This window comes from Coregonus clupeaformis, chromosome 13, assembly GCF_020615455.1.
Source record: "Coregonus clupeaformis isolate EN_2021a chromosome 13, ASM2061545v1, whole genome shotgun sequence".
In the NCBI taxonomy this organism is placed as follows: domain Eukaryota; kingdom Metazoa; phylum Chordata; class Actinopteri; order Salmoniformes; family Salmonidae; genus Coregonus; species Coregonus clupeaformis.
In genome coordinates this window covers 17,112,466-17,130,185 of record NC_059204.1, presented here as the reverse complement: position 1 = coordinate 17,130,185, position 17,720 = coordinate 17,112,466, and the positions used below count along the sequence as shown (strand labels likewise).

The window sequence follows — 17,720 nt, the reverse complement described above, 5'->3', positions numbered from 1 at the left end:
CCTCTCCTCTCTGATCTCTCTTATAATTCTTCTCTCACCCTGTGTCTGTTTCTCTGACTCTTTGGCTTCTCCACTATCAATACAAGCATGCAAGGTTCTCGGTCTGTGTGTCCTGTGTAAGGCACTGGGTTAGAGGACACAGGTTGCTTTATCTGTTCCTGTGTGAGATGGAGGGAGACCTGGAAGGCAGTCTATGGTCTGTTAGACAGATATATGTCTTCCTGTGCTATTTTCAGCAGCCTATATAAAACGTCTGAAATTAATGCCACAGTTCTTCAGTGAGCTAATGCTTTTTTCTCTGAAATAGATCCTATCATGTAGCCTGTATTAAGGCATGCATGCATAGGCAGTGTAGCTGTAAGTGTTTTTGTGTCAATGAGTGGATGGAAACAATTGTTATCATGTGTGGGGTTGCTTCTCAGCCAAGGGAGTGGGCTCACTCACAATTTTGCCTAAGAACACAGCCATGAATAAAGAATGGTACCAACACATCCTCCGAGAGCAACTTCTCCCAACCATCCAAGAACAGTTTGGTGACGACCAATGCCTTTTCCAGCATGATGGAGCACCTTGCCATAAGGCAAAAGTGATAACTAAGTGGCTCTGGGAACCAAACATTGACATTTTGGGTCCATGGCCAGGAAACTCCCCAGACCTTAATCCCATTGAGAACTTGTGGTCGATCCTCAAGAGGCGGGTGGACAAACAAAAACTCTTTGCATAAACGTAATGTAATTGTCAATAAAAGCCTTTGACACTTCTGGAATGCTTGTAATTATACTTCAGTATACTATAGTAACATCTGACAAAAATATCTCATAACACTGAAGCAGCGAACTTTGAGAAGACCAATACTTGTGTCATTCTCAAAACTTTTGACCATGACTGTAGACATAGGGATAGATCCTAGTGTGAGATATGCTTGAGTAACTCACATTTAGTGTATATCAGCCATTGATGTCAATGGGAGAGTTGTGAGCATCAAGATACGATTCTGCATTTATTACGCAACAGTCCTGTCCAATCACAGTGGAATAACTAGACCATAAACTGCAATCCTATACGCAAACAACTAAATGTAGTTATTCCATCCTCCATACAATAGTATTTCCCAGTAATTTTCTGCCTAATTGGCAGCACAAGCTTTTGGTTTCATGGATGCGAGGAGCATAAATAAACCTCAGAGTCTCTCTAGGATCAGTGTGCAGGCTCTGTGTCCAAGCTCAGGCACAGGCAAAGGCTGGGCCAGTCTCTTAGGACCAGAAGCAGCAACAGTAGCAGTCAGGAATGATTGTTTATTTCTTCCATCAGGATGACTGATGCTGTCCCACTGAGGGCTCCAAGTGCTCAGCACACTGTGTGTAGTGTCTCAGGGCCCCGCCGGCCCCGATCAGCTAAAAACATTAAGTGCTTCTTTCCTGCCATGGCGCGAGGGACCAGGTTGCACTCAAAAGCAACACTTGTTGCAGCACGCCAAATGACTATTGGAGTGTCTGGTAGTGTCCCGATACACAGCTAGAGGAATAGACTGGACTGGAGGTGCTGGGAAATTCCACTGGTTGGGTTTGGTTGGGATTGGGAAGAGGGACTTTTTGTTGTGGCCGATACACTATGTTGCTGCTTTTCTTCTTGCGTGGATTGTTTGTTTGTGGGCTCACCACCCTATGTTGGAGCTTTTTACAGTGTGATCTTCAACGTCAAATCATACCATCAATACTTATGTCTCTGTTCATGCACGGTCTATATTTGGTTTATAAAGGTTTTATAAGTAATTCATAAACATGTATAGTCTTATGAATTGTATTTCTTAAAACAATACATCACAATTATAAAAGAATAATGTCTGGCATGCACTCATCATGTATTGATCATTTGGTATTGATGACGTGATTGTCTGTTTGCACATTTGGTTTATGTGTAGGTTGCCACAGAATATAAAAGCATCTATGGAAATGTGAATTCAAAAGATATATGACAATGGACCATTGATGCTTTCATCATCATGAACCATTTATAATATCATACTTCATAACCTGCTCAGCACGATACAAAGCAATACAGGACTAAATCCATTGTTTATTGTTGACTTGGTCCTGGCTGAGCATATAGTATAAATTGGCACAGTGACGTGAGAAGGCAGGAATCCTGTCCCTCTCCCCTCCTGGCCATGGAAATTATTTCTGCCGGTGATTTCCTGCTCTGTGGCTTGACCCCGCCAGTCTTGTGGCGTGACTCACGGAGGGCTAGCGTGCCAGTGGTCTGGGTCTGGCCAAATTAAATCTATCACAGAGGGGCAGGCAGTCTGCCTGGGTCTCTGTCCTTGTGATAACACAGGTAGACTTATAGGTAACTGCTCCAGACTGGCTAGTAGAGAAGAACGGGTCCCCTTCAAGAATCAACACTACATGGACGAAAGTATGTGGACACCCCTTCAAATTAGTGGATTCGGCTATTTCAGCCACACCCAGTGTATAAAATCGAGCACACAGACATGCAATCTCCATAGACAAACATTGGCAGTAGAATGGCCCGTACTGAAGAGCTCAGTGACAGAGATAGGATGCCACTTTTCCATCAAGTCAGTTCCTCAAATTTCTGTCCTGCTAGAGCTGCCCTGGTCAACTGTAAGTGCAGTTGTGAAGTGGAAATGTCTAGGAGCAACGACTCAGCCGCAAAGTGATAGGCCACACAAGCTCACAGGAATGCTTTTCCAACAGTCTTGAAGGAGTTCCCACATATGCTGAGCACTTGTTGGCTGCTTTTCCTTCACTATGCGGTCCAACTCATCCCAAACAATCTCAATTGGGTTGAGTTCGGGTGATTGTTGTGGCCAGGTCATCTGATGCAGCACTCCATCACTCTCCTTGGTCAAATAGCCCTTACACAGCCTGGAGGTGTGTTGGGTCATTGTCCTGTTGAAAAACAAATGATAGTCCCACTAAACGCAAACCAGATGGGATGGCCTTTCGCTGCAGAATGCTGTGGTAGCCATGCTGGTTAAGTGTGACTTGAATTCTAAATAAATCACAGACAGTGTCACCAGCAAAGCACCCCCACACCATCACACCTCCTCCTACATGCTTCACGATGGGAACCACACATGCGGAGATCATCCGTTCACCTACTCTGCGTCTCACAAAGACACGGCGGTTGGAACCAAAAATCTCAAATTTGGACTCATAAGACCAAAGGACAGATTTCCACCGGTCTAATGTCCATTGCTCGTGTTTCTTGGCCCAAGCAAGACCCTTCTTCTTATTGGTGTCCTTTAGTAGTGGTTTCTTTGCAGCAATTCAACCATGAAGACCTGATTCACGCAGTCTCCTCCAAAGAGTTAATGTTGAGATGTGTCTGTTACTTGAACTCTGTGAAGCGTTTATTTGGGATGCAATTTCTGAGGCTGGTAACTCTAATGAACTTATCCTCTGCAGCAGAGGTAACTCTGGGTCTTCCTTTCCTGTGGCGGTCCTCATGAGAGCCAGTTTCATCATAGCGCTTGATGGTTTTTGCGACAGCACTTGAAGAAACTTCATGGCTTAAAGTAATGATGGACTGTTCTGGCCATAATATGGACTTGGTCTTTTACCAAATAGGGCTATCTTCTGTATACCAACCCTACCTTGTCACAACACAACTGATTGGCTCAAACGCATGAAGAAGGAAAGAAATTCCACAAATTAACTTTTAACAAGGCACACCTGTTAATTGAAATGCATTCCAGGTGACTACCTCATGAAGCTGGTTGAGGGAATGCCAAGAGTGTGCAAAGCTGTCATCAAGGCAAAGGGTGGCATATAAAACATATTTTGATTTGTTTAACACTTTTCTGCTTACTACATAATTCCATATATTTTTGATGTCTTCACTATTATTCTACAATGTAGAAAATAGTAAAAATAAAGAAAAACCCTTGAATGAGTAGGTGTGTCTAAACTTTTGACTGGTACTGTATATATATTATAATATTAATAATGAATAACATATATAAACTGAACAGTACCGGACCCAAAATCGAGCCTTGTGGAACACCACGTGATATGTATTTTACATTTTAGTCATTTAGCAGACGCTCTTATCCAGAGCGACTTACAGTTAGTGAGTGCATACATTTTCATACTGGCCCCCCGTGGGAAACAAACCCACAACCCTGGCGTTTGCAAGCACCATGCTTTACCAACTGAGCTACAGGGGATTTTCTCTGACTTACGTTCACCAAGGGTGACAAAAAACTCTCAACCAGTTAAATAGGTCCTAAACTTTTTAACAATTTAGAACCAGACCGGAGAGGCCAACCCACCTCTCCAGTCTGTCCAGAAGGACATCATGGTCAACAGTGTTGAATGCAGCACTTAAATCTAAGGACAGAGAGCTGTTTGGCATCTGTGTTGGCTCTAAGATATTTTACCACTTTAACTAAGGCTGTCTCTGTGGTGTGGTGGGCACGAAAACCAGATTGGAATTTTTCCAAAATAGAGTTGGCTCTTAAAAAATAAGCTGTTTGAAAACCAATTTCTCCAGAATTTTGCTAAAGAATGGAAGGTTGGAGATTGTCCGAAAATTGCTAAGAGCTGAAGAATCTAGATTACTTTTCTTCAGAAGGGGTTTCACCATAGCAGTTTTCAGTGCAGTGGGGAAGGTGCCTGTGAACAGGGAGTGATTAACAATAGCTTGCACTTCTTCAGATATGCAATTAAAAACTGTTTTGAAGAAGGTGATACGATCAAGATATTTATTTTATTTTATATTTTTTTAGTCATTTTAGCAGACACTCTTATCCAGAGCAACTTACAGTTAGTGAGTGCATACATTTTCATACTGGCCCCCCGTGGGAAACTAACCCACAACCCTGGCGTTGTACGCGCCATGCTCTACCAACTGAGCTACAGGGATGGCAGGTAGGAGGCTTATGTTGTGATATCACTTTCCTGAGCATGTCTGCGTCAACCAGGGAAAATAAATCCATAGTGTCTCTGCATGGTAGGCTAGGGCACATATCATCAAACTTGTCATCAGGTCTTCCTTGACTGATACCCAGCCTAATGTTAGTTGTCTTATCTCTGAAATATGCCACAAACTCATCACATTTAGATGTGGAGGAAAATTCACATAGGTTTGCGGGGATAAGATTTATCAGGCCATCAATGGTCAAGAAGAGCACTCTCAAGTTATTTTGATTAATCGTGATCAAGTTACAAAAATTGCCTTGTTATATATGACAAGTTGCTCTCTCAGAATATCATAATGGAACAGCAACTTTGACTTTCTACACTTCCGCTCTACCTTTCTGCAATTTCTCTTTAATTGACTAGTTTCCTCACTCATTCAAGGGGCTATCCGTTTGGATGTGGCCTTTTTCAACTTTACTGGCGCTATGGCATCAATGGTTGCCCTTAATTTGCTATTATAGTTATCAACTAAATCAATACAAGAGGAAGGCAGAGTAGGTGGTGGAGAATTATTCATACACTCAATAAAATCTGTAGCAACTTCAGAGGTAAGATAGCATTTCTTAATAATGCGTTCAGTATTACCCTGTGCTATGGGGAGCAAGGTAGTAAAAAATACACATTGGTGATCAGATAAAGCAACACCAACAATAGAGGATACTGTATGTCAATAGAAAGCACCTTGGTAATAACCAGGTCCAGAGTATGGCCACGGTTATGGGTGGGCCCAGTAACATGTTGGATAAAGTCCATAGAGCTCAAAAGATGTACAAATTCAATGACCTTGGAGTCAGTCTCTTTGTCAACATGAATATTAAAATCGCCCAACACAATGATTTTATCATAGTTCTCAAGGACAATAGACAATAGTTCAGATAAATCAGTAAAGAAAGTGTGACAGTGCTTTGGTGGCCTATACAGGGTAATGGCCAGCACTGGTGGCTGACATTTAAACAGTAAAGCATGATGCTCAAAAGACCCAAAGTCTCCAAACAAAATGTCCTTACAGCTGAGCGCATTAGTGAAAATAGAGCTGTCCCCCCACCCTTTTTCCTTTTTCTGATAGAGTATGAAAAGCTGTAGTCCGGGGGGAGGCTTCAATAAGAGTGGCACTACAGTCTGATGACAGCCATGTTTCAGTGAGAAACATGCAATCAACTTTGCGCTCAGTAATGAGGTCATTCACCAGAAAGGTTTTACTTGTGATTGCTCTAACATTTAAAGCGCCATATTCAAAAGCGCAATATCCACTCTGCCCCTGGGGCATCTGCCTCGAGGTAACCAATGGAATAACAACCAAATTATGAACGTTACAACCACGTTTTCTGACAGTTTCCAATCTAACAGAATGGTAGGAGATGACAGTTTGTATAAACTCACTAGAAGGTGGAGTTAAAGGGACATAAATTAGGTTACTCACAATAACCATAGTGCCATTTCTACAGCAGTTGATCTGCTTTCCAAGTCCTCTGTTGCTTATTCTGACAGGGAGAACTGGAGCACTACCAGACCCAGTCTCTAAAACAGTTTGCGATGTTGCTGAAAATAATCCTGGAAACCCTGCGGTTAGGGGGAATCCCATCTCTTTTAAAAAGTGCTGGTTGCTCCCACAGCAAATCAAAGTTGTCACAAAAAGAGACATTCCTGTCGTTGCAAAGTTTCTTCAGATACTCATTCAGGGCAAAGAGTTGGCTAAAACGTTCCGAACCCCTTCGGTAGCACGGGAGGGGGTCAGAGATAATTATTATCTTCCCTATGCTAGCGAGGGTGTCTAAAAAATGTTTGTAGTCCTCCTTCAGTTCCTCAGATCGCCTAAAACAAAGGTCAATATTGGAGTAGTTGGCCAGAACCGTGGGCAGGAGGGAGTTGATGTCATGGACACGGGCTCCTGGGTGACAGTGGACTTTGGTTGGTCCAGAGATCGTAGGCAGGCCAAAATCTCTCACCATTGAGCTGCCCACAATGATTGTGGTCATGATGAAATCCGATGAGGAAGCGACGTGCTGAACTGCGGTGGCCGTGGGGGAGGGTGCCACTAGGCGGCCGCCGGCTGTTGGTATACATCCAGGATCTGTGCTGACTCCCGGGGCTGGTAGGTCCATCTCAAGCGGGCCAAGCTGTTTGATAGCTGGATCGGATCTTCTCGGATAGATGATGGGTGACCAGACTGCCTCCCTGATCTCCTACGCCTTGCGAGTGTCCAGTCTCCCATGAGCCGCGGCGTTGAGCTTAACATCTGTCCGTTGGATTGGGACAGATCAACGCTGTCCGACTCATTGACAGCTTTGCTATAGGAGGCATTTAAAACTGACATTCGGTTTGCCTGGGTTACAGCAAAGTCGGTGTACTTAGAAAGCAGGTTAAACCTTTTCGCGCAGCCAAGCTAACAGCCGGAGGATCTCTTCCCTAAGCTGCTTGATGGTGGTGCATTTACGGCAGAGAAATCCCTGTCCATTTTCTAGTTCCACCTTATCTTGATCTTGTTATTGTGTAGAAATCATCTCACACCTGAAGCATTTGTTCCCAGCCGTGGATAAAAACACCGGTGGGCTAGCACTACTAGCATTAGCCTGCTCTGTTTTCATGATGGCCAGCAGCTAACTGCTACTTAAAAGGAATCCGGGACACAAACTTGCGGTCCCAGCCTTAAAGGCTGACCGCGTCGCGGAACCTGTAGCAATACAAACTTTAGCTATGGTTAAACACGATTTAATGAAAACTATTTAACCGAGTGTAGACAGTACACTGTTCTTTTGTGCACTTTGATGATGTCTGTTGCGTTAAAGGGTCCTTTGCTATTTTTGTTCAGCGGAATGACCTTTGCCTCCCTTCAGGCCTGAGGGCACACTTCGTCTTCTAGGCTTAGATTGAAGATGTGGCAAATAGGAGTCGCAATGTATTCCGCTACCAATCTCAGTAGTTTACCATCCAGGTTGTCAGTTCCAGGTGGTTTGTCCTTATTTATAGAAAATAATCACCTCTTCCACACTAACTTTGCATAATTCAAAGCTACAGCGCTTGTCTTTCATTATTTGGTCCGTTATGCATGAACATGAAAGCTCAGCATTTGTTGTCTGCATGTCATGCCTAAGTTTGCTAATCTTGTCAACAAAAAAGTTATTAAAGTAGTTGGCAATATCAAAGGACTTTGTTATGACTGATCCTTCAGCCTCAATGAAGGATGGAGCTTAGTTAGCTTTTCTGCCTATAATTTCATTTAAGGTACGCCAGAGCTTTTTACTATAATTTTTTATATCATATATCTTTGTTCCATAGTATAGTTTCTTCTTCTTTTTGTTTAGTTTAGTTATGTGATTTATCAATTTACTGTACAGTATGTTTGCCAATCTGCTGTGTTGCCAGACTCATTTGCCATTCCCTTAGCCTCATCCCTCTCAGCAGTGGTGTAAAGTACTTAAGTAAAAATACTTTAAAGTACTACTTAAGTCATTTTTTGGGGGTATCTGTACTTTAACTTGACTATTTATATTTTTGGCTACTTTCCCTGACACCCAAAAGTACTCGTTACATTTTGACAGGAAAATTGTCCAATTCACACACTTATCAAGAGAACATCCCTGGTTTTCCCTACTGCCTCTGATCTGGCGAACTCACTAAACACAATTGCTTTGTTTGTAAATTATGTCTGAGTGTTGGAGTGTGCCCCTGGCTATCCGTCAATAAAAACAAACAAAAACATTGTGCCGCCTGGTTTGCTTAATATAAAATCAAATCAAATCAAATGTTATTTGTCACATGCGCCGAATACAACACGGGGGGGGCAATGCAAATAGTCTGGGTAGCCATTTGATTAGATGTTCAGGAGTCTTATGGCTTGGGGGTAGAAGCTGTTTAGAAGCCTCTTTGACCTAGACTTGGCGCTCCGATACCGCTTACTGTGCGGTAGCAGAGAGAACAGTCTATGACTAGGGTGGCTGGAGTCTTTAACAATTTTTAGGGCCTTCCTCTGACACCGCCTGGTATAGAGGTCCTGGATGGCAGGAAGCTTGGCCCCAGTGATGTACTGGGCCGTACGCACTACCCTCTGTAGTGCCTTGCGGTCAGAGGCCGAGCAGTTGCCATACCAGGCAGTGATGCAACCAGTCAGGATGCTCTCGATGGTGCAGCTGTAGAACCTTTTGAGGATCTGAGGACCCATGCCAAATCTTTTCAGTCTCCTTAGGGGGAATAGGTTTTTTTCGTGCCCTCTTCATGATTGTCTTGGTGTGCTTGGACCATGTTAGTTTGTTGGTGATGTGGACACCAAGGAACTTGAAGCTCTCAACCTGCTCCACTACAGCCCCGTCGATGAGAATGGGGGCGTGCTCAGTCCTCTTCTTTTTCCTGTAGTCCACAATCATCTCCTTTGTCTTGATCATGTTGAGGGAGAGGTTGTTGTCCTGGCACCACACGGCCAGGTCTCAGACCTCCTCCCTATAGGCTGTCTCGTCATTGTCGGTGATCAGGTCTACCACTGTTGTGTCATCGGCAAACTTAATGATGGTGTTGGAGTCGTGCCTGGCCATGCAGTCATGAGTGAACAGGGAGTACAGGAGGGGACTGAGCACGCACCCCTGAGGGGCCCCCGTGTTGAGGATCAGCGTGGCAGATGTGTCATTACCTACCCTTACCACCAGGGGCGGCCCATCAGGAAGTCTTCCAGGATCCAGTTGCAGAGGGAGGTGTTTAGTCCCAGGGTCCTTAGTTTAGTGATGAGCTTTGAGGGCATTATGGTGTTGAACGCTGAGCTGTAGTCAATGAATAGCATTCTCACATAGGTGTTCCTTTTGTCCAGGTGTGAAAGGGCAGTGTGGAGCGCAATAGATATAGCATAATCTGTGGATCTGTTGGGGCAATATGCAAATTGGAGTGGGTCTAGGGTTTCTGGGTTAATGGTGTTGATGTGAGCCATGACCAGCCTTTCAAAGCACTTCATGGCTACAGACGTGAGTGCTATGGGTCGGTAGTCATTTAGGCAGGTTACCTTAGTGTTCTTGGGCACAGGGACTATGGTGGTCTGCTTGAAACATGTTGGTATTATAGACTCAGTCAGGGACAGGTTGAAAATGCCAGTGAAGACACTTGCCGGTTGGTCAGAAAATAATAATGTATGCACTAACTGTAAGTCGCTCTGGATAAGAGTGTCAGCTAAATGATGTAAATGTGAATGTAAACACCATCCCCACCGTCAAACATGGAGGTGGAAACATTATGTTTTGGGGGTGTTTTTCTGCTAAGGGGACAGGACAACTTCACCGCATCAAAGGGACGATGGACGGGGCCATGTACCGTCAAATCTTGGGTGAGAACCTCCTTCCCTCAGCCAGGGCATTGAAAATGGGTCGTGGATGGGTATTCCAGCATGACAATGACCCAAAACACACGGCCAAGGCAACAAAGGAGTGGCTCAAGAAGAAGCACATTAAGGTCCTGGAGTGGCCTAGCCAGTCTCCAGACCTTAATCCCATAGAAAATCTGTGGAGGGAGCTGAAGGTTCGAGTTGCCAAACGTCAGCCTCGAAACCTTAATGACTTGGAGAAGATCTGCAAAGAGGAGTGGAACAAAGTCCCTCCTGAGATGTGTGCAAACCTGGTGGCCAACTACAAGAAACGTCTGTCCTCTGTGATTGCCAACAAGGGTTTTGCCACCAAGTACTAAGTAATGTTTTGCAGAGGGGTCAAATCCTTATTTCCCTCATTAAAATGCAAATCAATTTATAACATTTTTGACATGCGTTTTTCTGGATTTTTCTGTCAGTGGGCAAACGTACAAAATCAGCAGGGGATCAAATACTTTTTTCCCTCACTTTAAGTATATTTTAAACCAAATACTTTTAGACTTTTTCTCAAGTAGTATTTTACTGGGTGACTTTCACTTTTACTTGAGTCATTTTCTATTAAGGTATCTTTACTTTTACTCAAGTATGACAATTTAGTACTTTTTCCACCACTGATTATCCGAGCAGGGCTTGGGTCACTGATAAGTCATTGCCTCAACGCGGCCTTGAAATGCAAGGACAGGGTCCAGGCACCAAGTTAACGTTCTCCAACTCTCAACCCCCTCTCCTCCTGGACTCTGCAGAGGCAGGTCGTGTGGTTTACCACTTCCTGGTTCGTCCACACATCTAGGGTGAGATTACTCCTCGACTGCACACATCATGCCTTCACTGTGATCTGCAATGCCAAATTTGGGACACTTTCTATGGGGTATACAGTGGGGGAAAAATTATTTAGTCAGCCACCAATTGTGCAAGTTCTCCCACTTAAAAAGATGAGAGAGGCCTGTAATTTTGATCATAGGTACACGTCAACTATGACAGACAAAATGAGGGAAAAAAATCCAGAAAATCACATTGTAGGATTTTTTATGAATTTATTTGCAAATTATGGTGGAAAATAAGTATTTGGTCAATAACAAAAGTTTCTCAATACTTTGTTATATACCCTTTGTTGGCAATTACACAGGTCAAACATTTTCTGTAAGTCTTCACAAGGTTTTCACACACTGTTGCTGGTATTTTGGCCCATTCCTCCATGCAGATCTCCTCTAGAGCAGTGATGTTTTGGGGCTGTCGCTGGGCAACACAGACTTTCAACTCCCTCCAAAGATTTTCTATGGGGTTGAGATCTGGAGACTGGCTAGGCCACTCCAGGACCTTGAAATGCTTCTTACGAAGCCACTCCTTCGTTGCCCGGGCGGTGTGTTTGGGATCATTGTCATGCTGAAAGACCCAGCCACGTTTCATCTTCAATGCCCTTGCTGATGGAAGGAGGTTTTCACCCAAAATCTCACGATACATGGCCCCATTCATTCTTTCCTTTACACGGATCAGTCGTCCTGGTCCCTTTGCAGAAAAACAGCCCCAAAGCATGATGTTTCCACCCCCATGCTTCACAGTAGGTATGGTGTTCTTTGGATGCAACTCAGCATTCTTTGTCCTCCAAACACGACGAGTTGAGTTTTTACCAAAAAGTTCTATTTTGGTTTCATCTGACCATATGACATTCTCCCAATCCTCTTCTGGATCATCCAAATGCACTCTAGCAAACTTCAGACGGGCCTGGACATGTACTGGCTTAAGCAGGGGGACACGTCTGGCACTGCAGGATTTGAGTCCCTGGCGCGTAGTGTGTTACTGATGGTAGGCTTTGTTACTTTGGTCCCAGCTCTCTGCAGGTCATTCACTAGGTCCCCCCGTGTGGTTCTGGGATTTTTGCTCACCGTTCTTGTGATCATTTTGACCCCACGGGGTAAGATCTTGCGTGGACCTCCAGATCGAGGGAGATTATCAGTGGTCTTGTATGTCATCCATTTCCTAATAATTGCTCCCACAGTTGATTTCTTCAAACCATGCTGCTTACCTATTGCAGATTCAGTCTTCCCAGCCTGGTGCAGGTCTACAATTTTGTTTCTGGTGTCCTTTGACAGCTCTTTGGTCTTGGCCATAGTGGAGTTTGGAGTTTGACTGTTTGAGGTTGTGGACAGGTGTCTTTTATACTGATAACAAGTTCAAACAGGTGCCATTAATACAGGTAACGAGTGGAGGACAGAGGAGCCTCTTAAAGAAGTAGTTACAGGTCTGTGAGAGCCAGAAATCTTGCTTGTTTGTTGGTGACCAAATACTTATTTTCCACCATAATTTGCAAATAAATTCATTAAAAATCCTACAATGTGATTTTCTGGATTTTTTTTCCTCAATTTGTCTGTCATAGTTGACGTGTACCTATGATGAAAATGAAATGAAAATTATAGGCCTCTCTCATCTTTTTAAGTGGGAGAACTTGCACAATTGGTGGCTGACTAAATACTTTTTTTCCCCACTGTATATAGTAAAGCATGATCTGTGTTTATTTTCAAATATCCATGGTTTAAAATCTCCTATTAAATCAATGTAGGTGGGAGGACACATGCGATGTTGTATTATCCGTCAATCACACACACTGTGTACAAAACCTTGGTTGTATTACAAATGAGTGGCAAGGTGTTGTGTCTAAAACCGTATCCCTTCACTTCAGGGGCAGGGTCCATGCAGCCAGGGGCAGGGTCCATGCAGCCTATGCTGTGACTGGTGCCCTGTGTCGTCCAATCCTACCAAATAGCAAATACATGACGGTTGTGTGGGTTGCCAGAAAAAGCCAGAGAGCACCCATAGCCCCTTATACCGGCAGCTTCAGGCCAGTGTTTTGTCAAGCAACAGACAAGCCATTGTGACCGAAAGCGGAGGGAAATTTTTTTATTTTTAATATAACTGTCTGGCCACGGTGATTAATTCAAATCATATAGTGTTTTCTCCTCTCTCTCTCTCCCTCCCTCCCCCTGTATGAAGGCAATGCTACAGGAGGCTGTGGAATGCTAAATGAGCATCTGTGCAGTGCTGCTGCAGGATTCTTCTGGGCTGTGTTTAGATGTAAGTGATCCTTAAATGTCCCCTTTCACTCCTTTAGCTTCAAAAGGAAGGTGTGTGCTCAGTCAGCGTTTTACTGCGGTTAAGAACCGAGATAGAGCTGGGCTGAGGGAAACCGAAGGTTAGAATTAATTTGTCATCATATTTTATTGTGTATATGATACTGTTCTTAAATGGAAATTATACATGCCCATCGGTTTTGTTTTATACGTAATAGCAAGTCATATTGCTAACGTTATTTTACAGTGCATTTAATGCATTGAGCTCAAAGCTCTCACACATTGGCTTTCGAGAGATAAGAGCTGCTCTTAAATCTGATGCACATTCTCTGAAATGTTGTCTATCTAGATCCTGGGCAGAAAGTATTTTTTACGTCTTTATTTTTTAATGGGATTGCTGCTGAAGTAATACCAATTCAGACTAACATGATATAGCCATTAACTTTGTCAGCCGTTCCAGAATTATAATACTCGGCATGAACTGTAATCTAACCTGCACATTTTTTATGCACGGTTCGTTACGCCACTTAGGAGCCTTACTAATGTTAACGACAGGTCATAAACACACTTATAAAGCATCACAATGGGTGTACTACTACCCACGCTGTAGGTATCTCCATAAATGTCGGTGGCCGCCGGGCATGTAGTGTACATCGGAGGGCAGAGGGATACTGGTTTCCTGCTCTCTCTCTCGTGACCACCTTGCCTCCCCACAGGGCTGTCACAGCTAGACCACCAGGCAGACCACCAGCACACAGACTGGGATCTGTTCAGCCCTTCGCTCTCAGACGGTGATGGTGGCGCTCTAGGAGCCAGCCAACTGTTAATGGAGTTTATGAGCCCTGTGCCAAAGGAGGCAGACATACCTGGTCATTAGGTTGAATGTTAGAGAGCAACCTTCCACTGTTTGCAGTAGTTTACATCAGATGAGGTTCGATGGAGAAGCCCTATTGAGCTCCACTAGGAGCTAAACAGAGAATAAGTGATGTAGCCAGATGCAGAGTGTGAGTCATTCATTGATAGAGGGATTAGTAGAGAAAGGTCGATTGTTAGAGCCTTAACACGGCCTGATATGTAAATATGTTTCACTCAGGCAACACTTTTACCTCACCTACTTACATGGAGGACTTTTCAGAGACACATACCATTGAGAGCAGTGGAGGCTGCTGAGGGGAGGACGGCTCACAATAATGGCTGAAACGGAGCAAATGGAATGGTATCAAACACATAGAAACCATGTGTTTGATACTATTCCACTGATTCTGCTCCAGCCATTACCACGAGCCCGTCCTCCCCAATTAAGGTGCCACCAACCTCCTGTGATTGAGACACATCTTAGGAACACTTCCATTTTTACTTTACAATGCCTTGCCTGTTGACTGGGTGCTGTTTTGCCAAGCTGCCTGTAGATGGGAGCCGTTAATAGGGGATTATGCAATAGCATTAGCCGTGTGCCCAAGTCCTCCACAGTCCACAAATACCCGAGCATGTGACCGAGCCCCTCACACTCTTCCTCTATTGTTCAGCTACCACCACACTAACCCCGATACAACAAGACGTTCACTTGTGACATCAAGCATTTTTCCAAGACCATCAATCTGTCTCTTTACGCACACAAGTCTATAGTGGAGCTTCCTCCTCCTCCGGATCCTCTGAAGTAGAGGATGTGTTGTGGGGAGCAGGGCTAGAGGGGGAGAAGCCCAGCACAGTCGGAGGCTGCTGTATTTATAGATGGGCCCAGAGAAAGGTGTGTGTGTGTCTGTGAGTGTGTAGTACAGGACATTCTTACGAGAGGGAGAAGCACAGCTTCCTAGCCCCCTGTGGAGGTAGCACTTCCAGGTCAAAACTGCTGGAGATGGGGTGGAGGGTACGAGAGTAGGGGGGTGACTGGGGGGTATGTTGAAAATGGGGTGGAGGGTACGGGAGTAGGGGGGGACTGGGGGTATGCTGGAGATGGGGTGATGGAGATAAGGTGGAGATGAATATGGTGGAGGGGAGTGAGGGGGTATGGTGGTATTGGGTGACGGGTAATGTAGGTAGGATGGGTGGGATTTGGTGAGGTGGAGGGTTGGGATGGTTGAGGTTTGTGTGTGTGTGTGTGTGTGTGTGTGTGTGTGTGTGTGTGTGTGTGTGTGTGTGTGTGTGTGTGTGTGTGTGTGTGTGTGTGTGCATGCGTGCGTGCGTGCGTGTGTACGTGTGTGTACATGTGTGTGTGCATGTGTATGTGTCTGCATTTTTGGGTAGCCTAGATTTGGTGTGAGAGGAGAACAGGGGTCACATCCTACAGACTTCCTGCAGGAGGCCATAAAAGCAGTCAGACAACAGGAGAGGAGGGAGGGAGGGAGGGAGGGAGGGAGGGAGGGAGGGAGGGAGAGAGAGAGAGAGAGAGAGAGAGAGAGAGAGAGAGAGAGAGAGAGAGAGAGAGAGAGAGAGAGAGAGAGAGAGAGAGAGAGAGAGAGAGAGAGAGAGAGAGAGAACTGAAAGATGTAGGCCTAATCTGGCTGTTGGATATTCTCTCACACACTTCATAGTATTTCTTCATTTAGTGATGCAACAACAAACAGTAGAAACTTGTGAAAACCAGCACAATTTGAGCAAAACAACATCCTCCCACTTTTCTTTGATGTAATGCTATTTGGGTACATCTTGTGATCATCTGTTGAAAGACAATACCCGAAAATAATTGCAACATTTCAGTCTTACAAAATGCACACCCATAGACCGTAAAAAAGACATACCCAAAAACGCACACCCACCAATAATAAAGTGCTATCATGTGTTTGTTGGATTTGGTAAAAAAAATCTACATGTACTATATTTTGCCTCCCAAACAACATTTGTTGAATGTTGAAAATACAACAGTCTTGTATTCGACAGCAGATAGTGGTCACATTACAGGTGGTAAATTACTTTAATTCCTTTCAAAATAGAGAAAACACTGTTCTTCTCACAGCCACTTCCTCTTTGTAAACGATATGATGCAACGACATGGTCGGTTTACAAAAGTCGTGAACCTCACCAGGGCTGTAGCTACATATGAGGACATAGAATTTTTTGAATTTGACTAAAACTCAGACCCTGGCTACGTCCCTGAACCTCATAGTGGTCAGTTGAATGGAGTACTACTGAGAGGGCTTTCAGGTCTGAACTGTGGTTCAACCGCACACCTGAGAGTGGTCACAGGTCAGAGGTCTCAGTGCAGTGGGTGTGCCCCCGCCTGTTTGTGTGTGTGTGTTTGTGGTTCAACCGCACACCTAAGAGTGTTCACAGGTCAGAGGTCACATTGCAGTGGGTCTGCCCCTCCTGTTTGTGTGTGTATGTGTTTGTGTGTGTAATCAGCATCCAGGACCAGGGGTGGTCAGTCACGGGTGTGTTTTGACAAAGGTCAGCAGCAGGATGTCAGGCTGAGCTCTGATTTCCTTTACTTTACTTTCTCCTTGTCTTCACCTCCTTATCAGGCCTGCTCAGGTTTGCTGCTTTCTCACCTCTAGTCTCCAGACCCAACCAGACCCCCCTGGTCCCATTCTCCATTCAATTAATATTCATTCATTGTGAGGACATTCAGTTTTTCTGTTTATTATGCAGGTAGCCTACTAAATTGAAGCATACATGTGACCTGTTATTTAAGTGAGTTTATGAAGGTTAATTTCTACTACAATATACAGTGTAGTAATGTTGAAATGCCCATTGTTCAAAAGTGGTGAAATTAGCTTCTCAACAGTGTTGAGTGCTCTGTCCAAGAGAGGTTGGTGTTGTATTCGCTGTAGCTGTCCTCGACTGTTTGCCCTCTAAAGAGGCTCATGGCAGGCAAGCGTGTCAAGTATGGATCGTATGATCAGACATCTGCATCCTGTCACCGGTTTATGTGTGTGACATACACACACACACACACACACACACACACACACACACACACACACACACACACATACAAATACGCACACACACCCACAACCACACACGCACACACTTCGCATCTGCCTGCATCAGTAGAGAACCTACACTCAGATCAGCCTTTAGTTAGTCTCCCCTCTACAACCTTACCCCTCCTTACTGAAAAATAAAAACTTCTAACACACATCATCAAGAATAACAACATTGTTTTTAGCCCTTCTTATCTCCTCACTCCCAAATATCCTGTTTCTTCGAGTTGCGGTGGCCAGAACCAATAGAAACCTCTTCCTGCTATTGGCTGACTTCACTTCCCAACGTTAGCACAATCTCATCCGCTCCACACAACGCTTAGTGGAAACTCAACTAGCTTGCTGTCCAGAAAAAAATTATATTATAATTTTTACCAGTGTGTCTTACCAGGACTGAGAGGTCCTGAACAAATATGGCCAGCACCATTAAGGTAAGTAAATTTTTTTT

At 44.3% G+C, this 17,720-nt stretch overlaps 1 protein-coding gene across 7 annotated transcripts in view; it reads left to right on the top strand.

Moving 5' to 3' along the window:
- LOC121579359 (transcriptional regulator Erg) overlaps positions 1-17,720 on the top strand; it is a 73,474-nt gene that overhangs the window by 35,372 nt on the left and 20,382 nt on the right. For 4 of the 7 annotated variants that reach the window (XM_041893895.2, XM_041893892.2, XM_041893891.2 and 1 more), the window contains exon 2: positions 13,273-13,353. The exons of 1 other annotated variant lie outside the window; for it this stretch is intronic. In XM_041893895.2, coding sequence (XP_041749829.1) covers positions 13,303-13,353 — 51 coding nt within the window. In that variant the 5' untranslated portion in view covers positions 13,273-13,302. Of the gene's footprint in view, positions 1-13,272; positions 13,354-17,382; positions 17,704-17,720 lie in introns of those variants that run through there. 2 more of the 7 variants (XM_041893894.2, XM_041893890.2) reach the window with 1 other exon arrangement.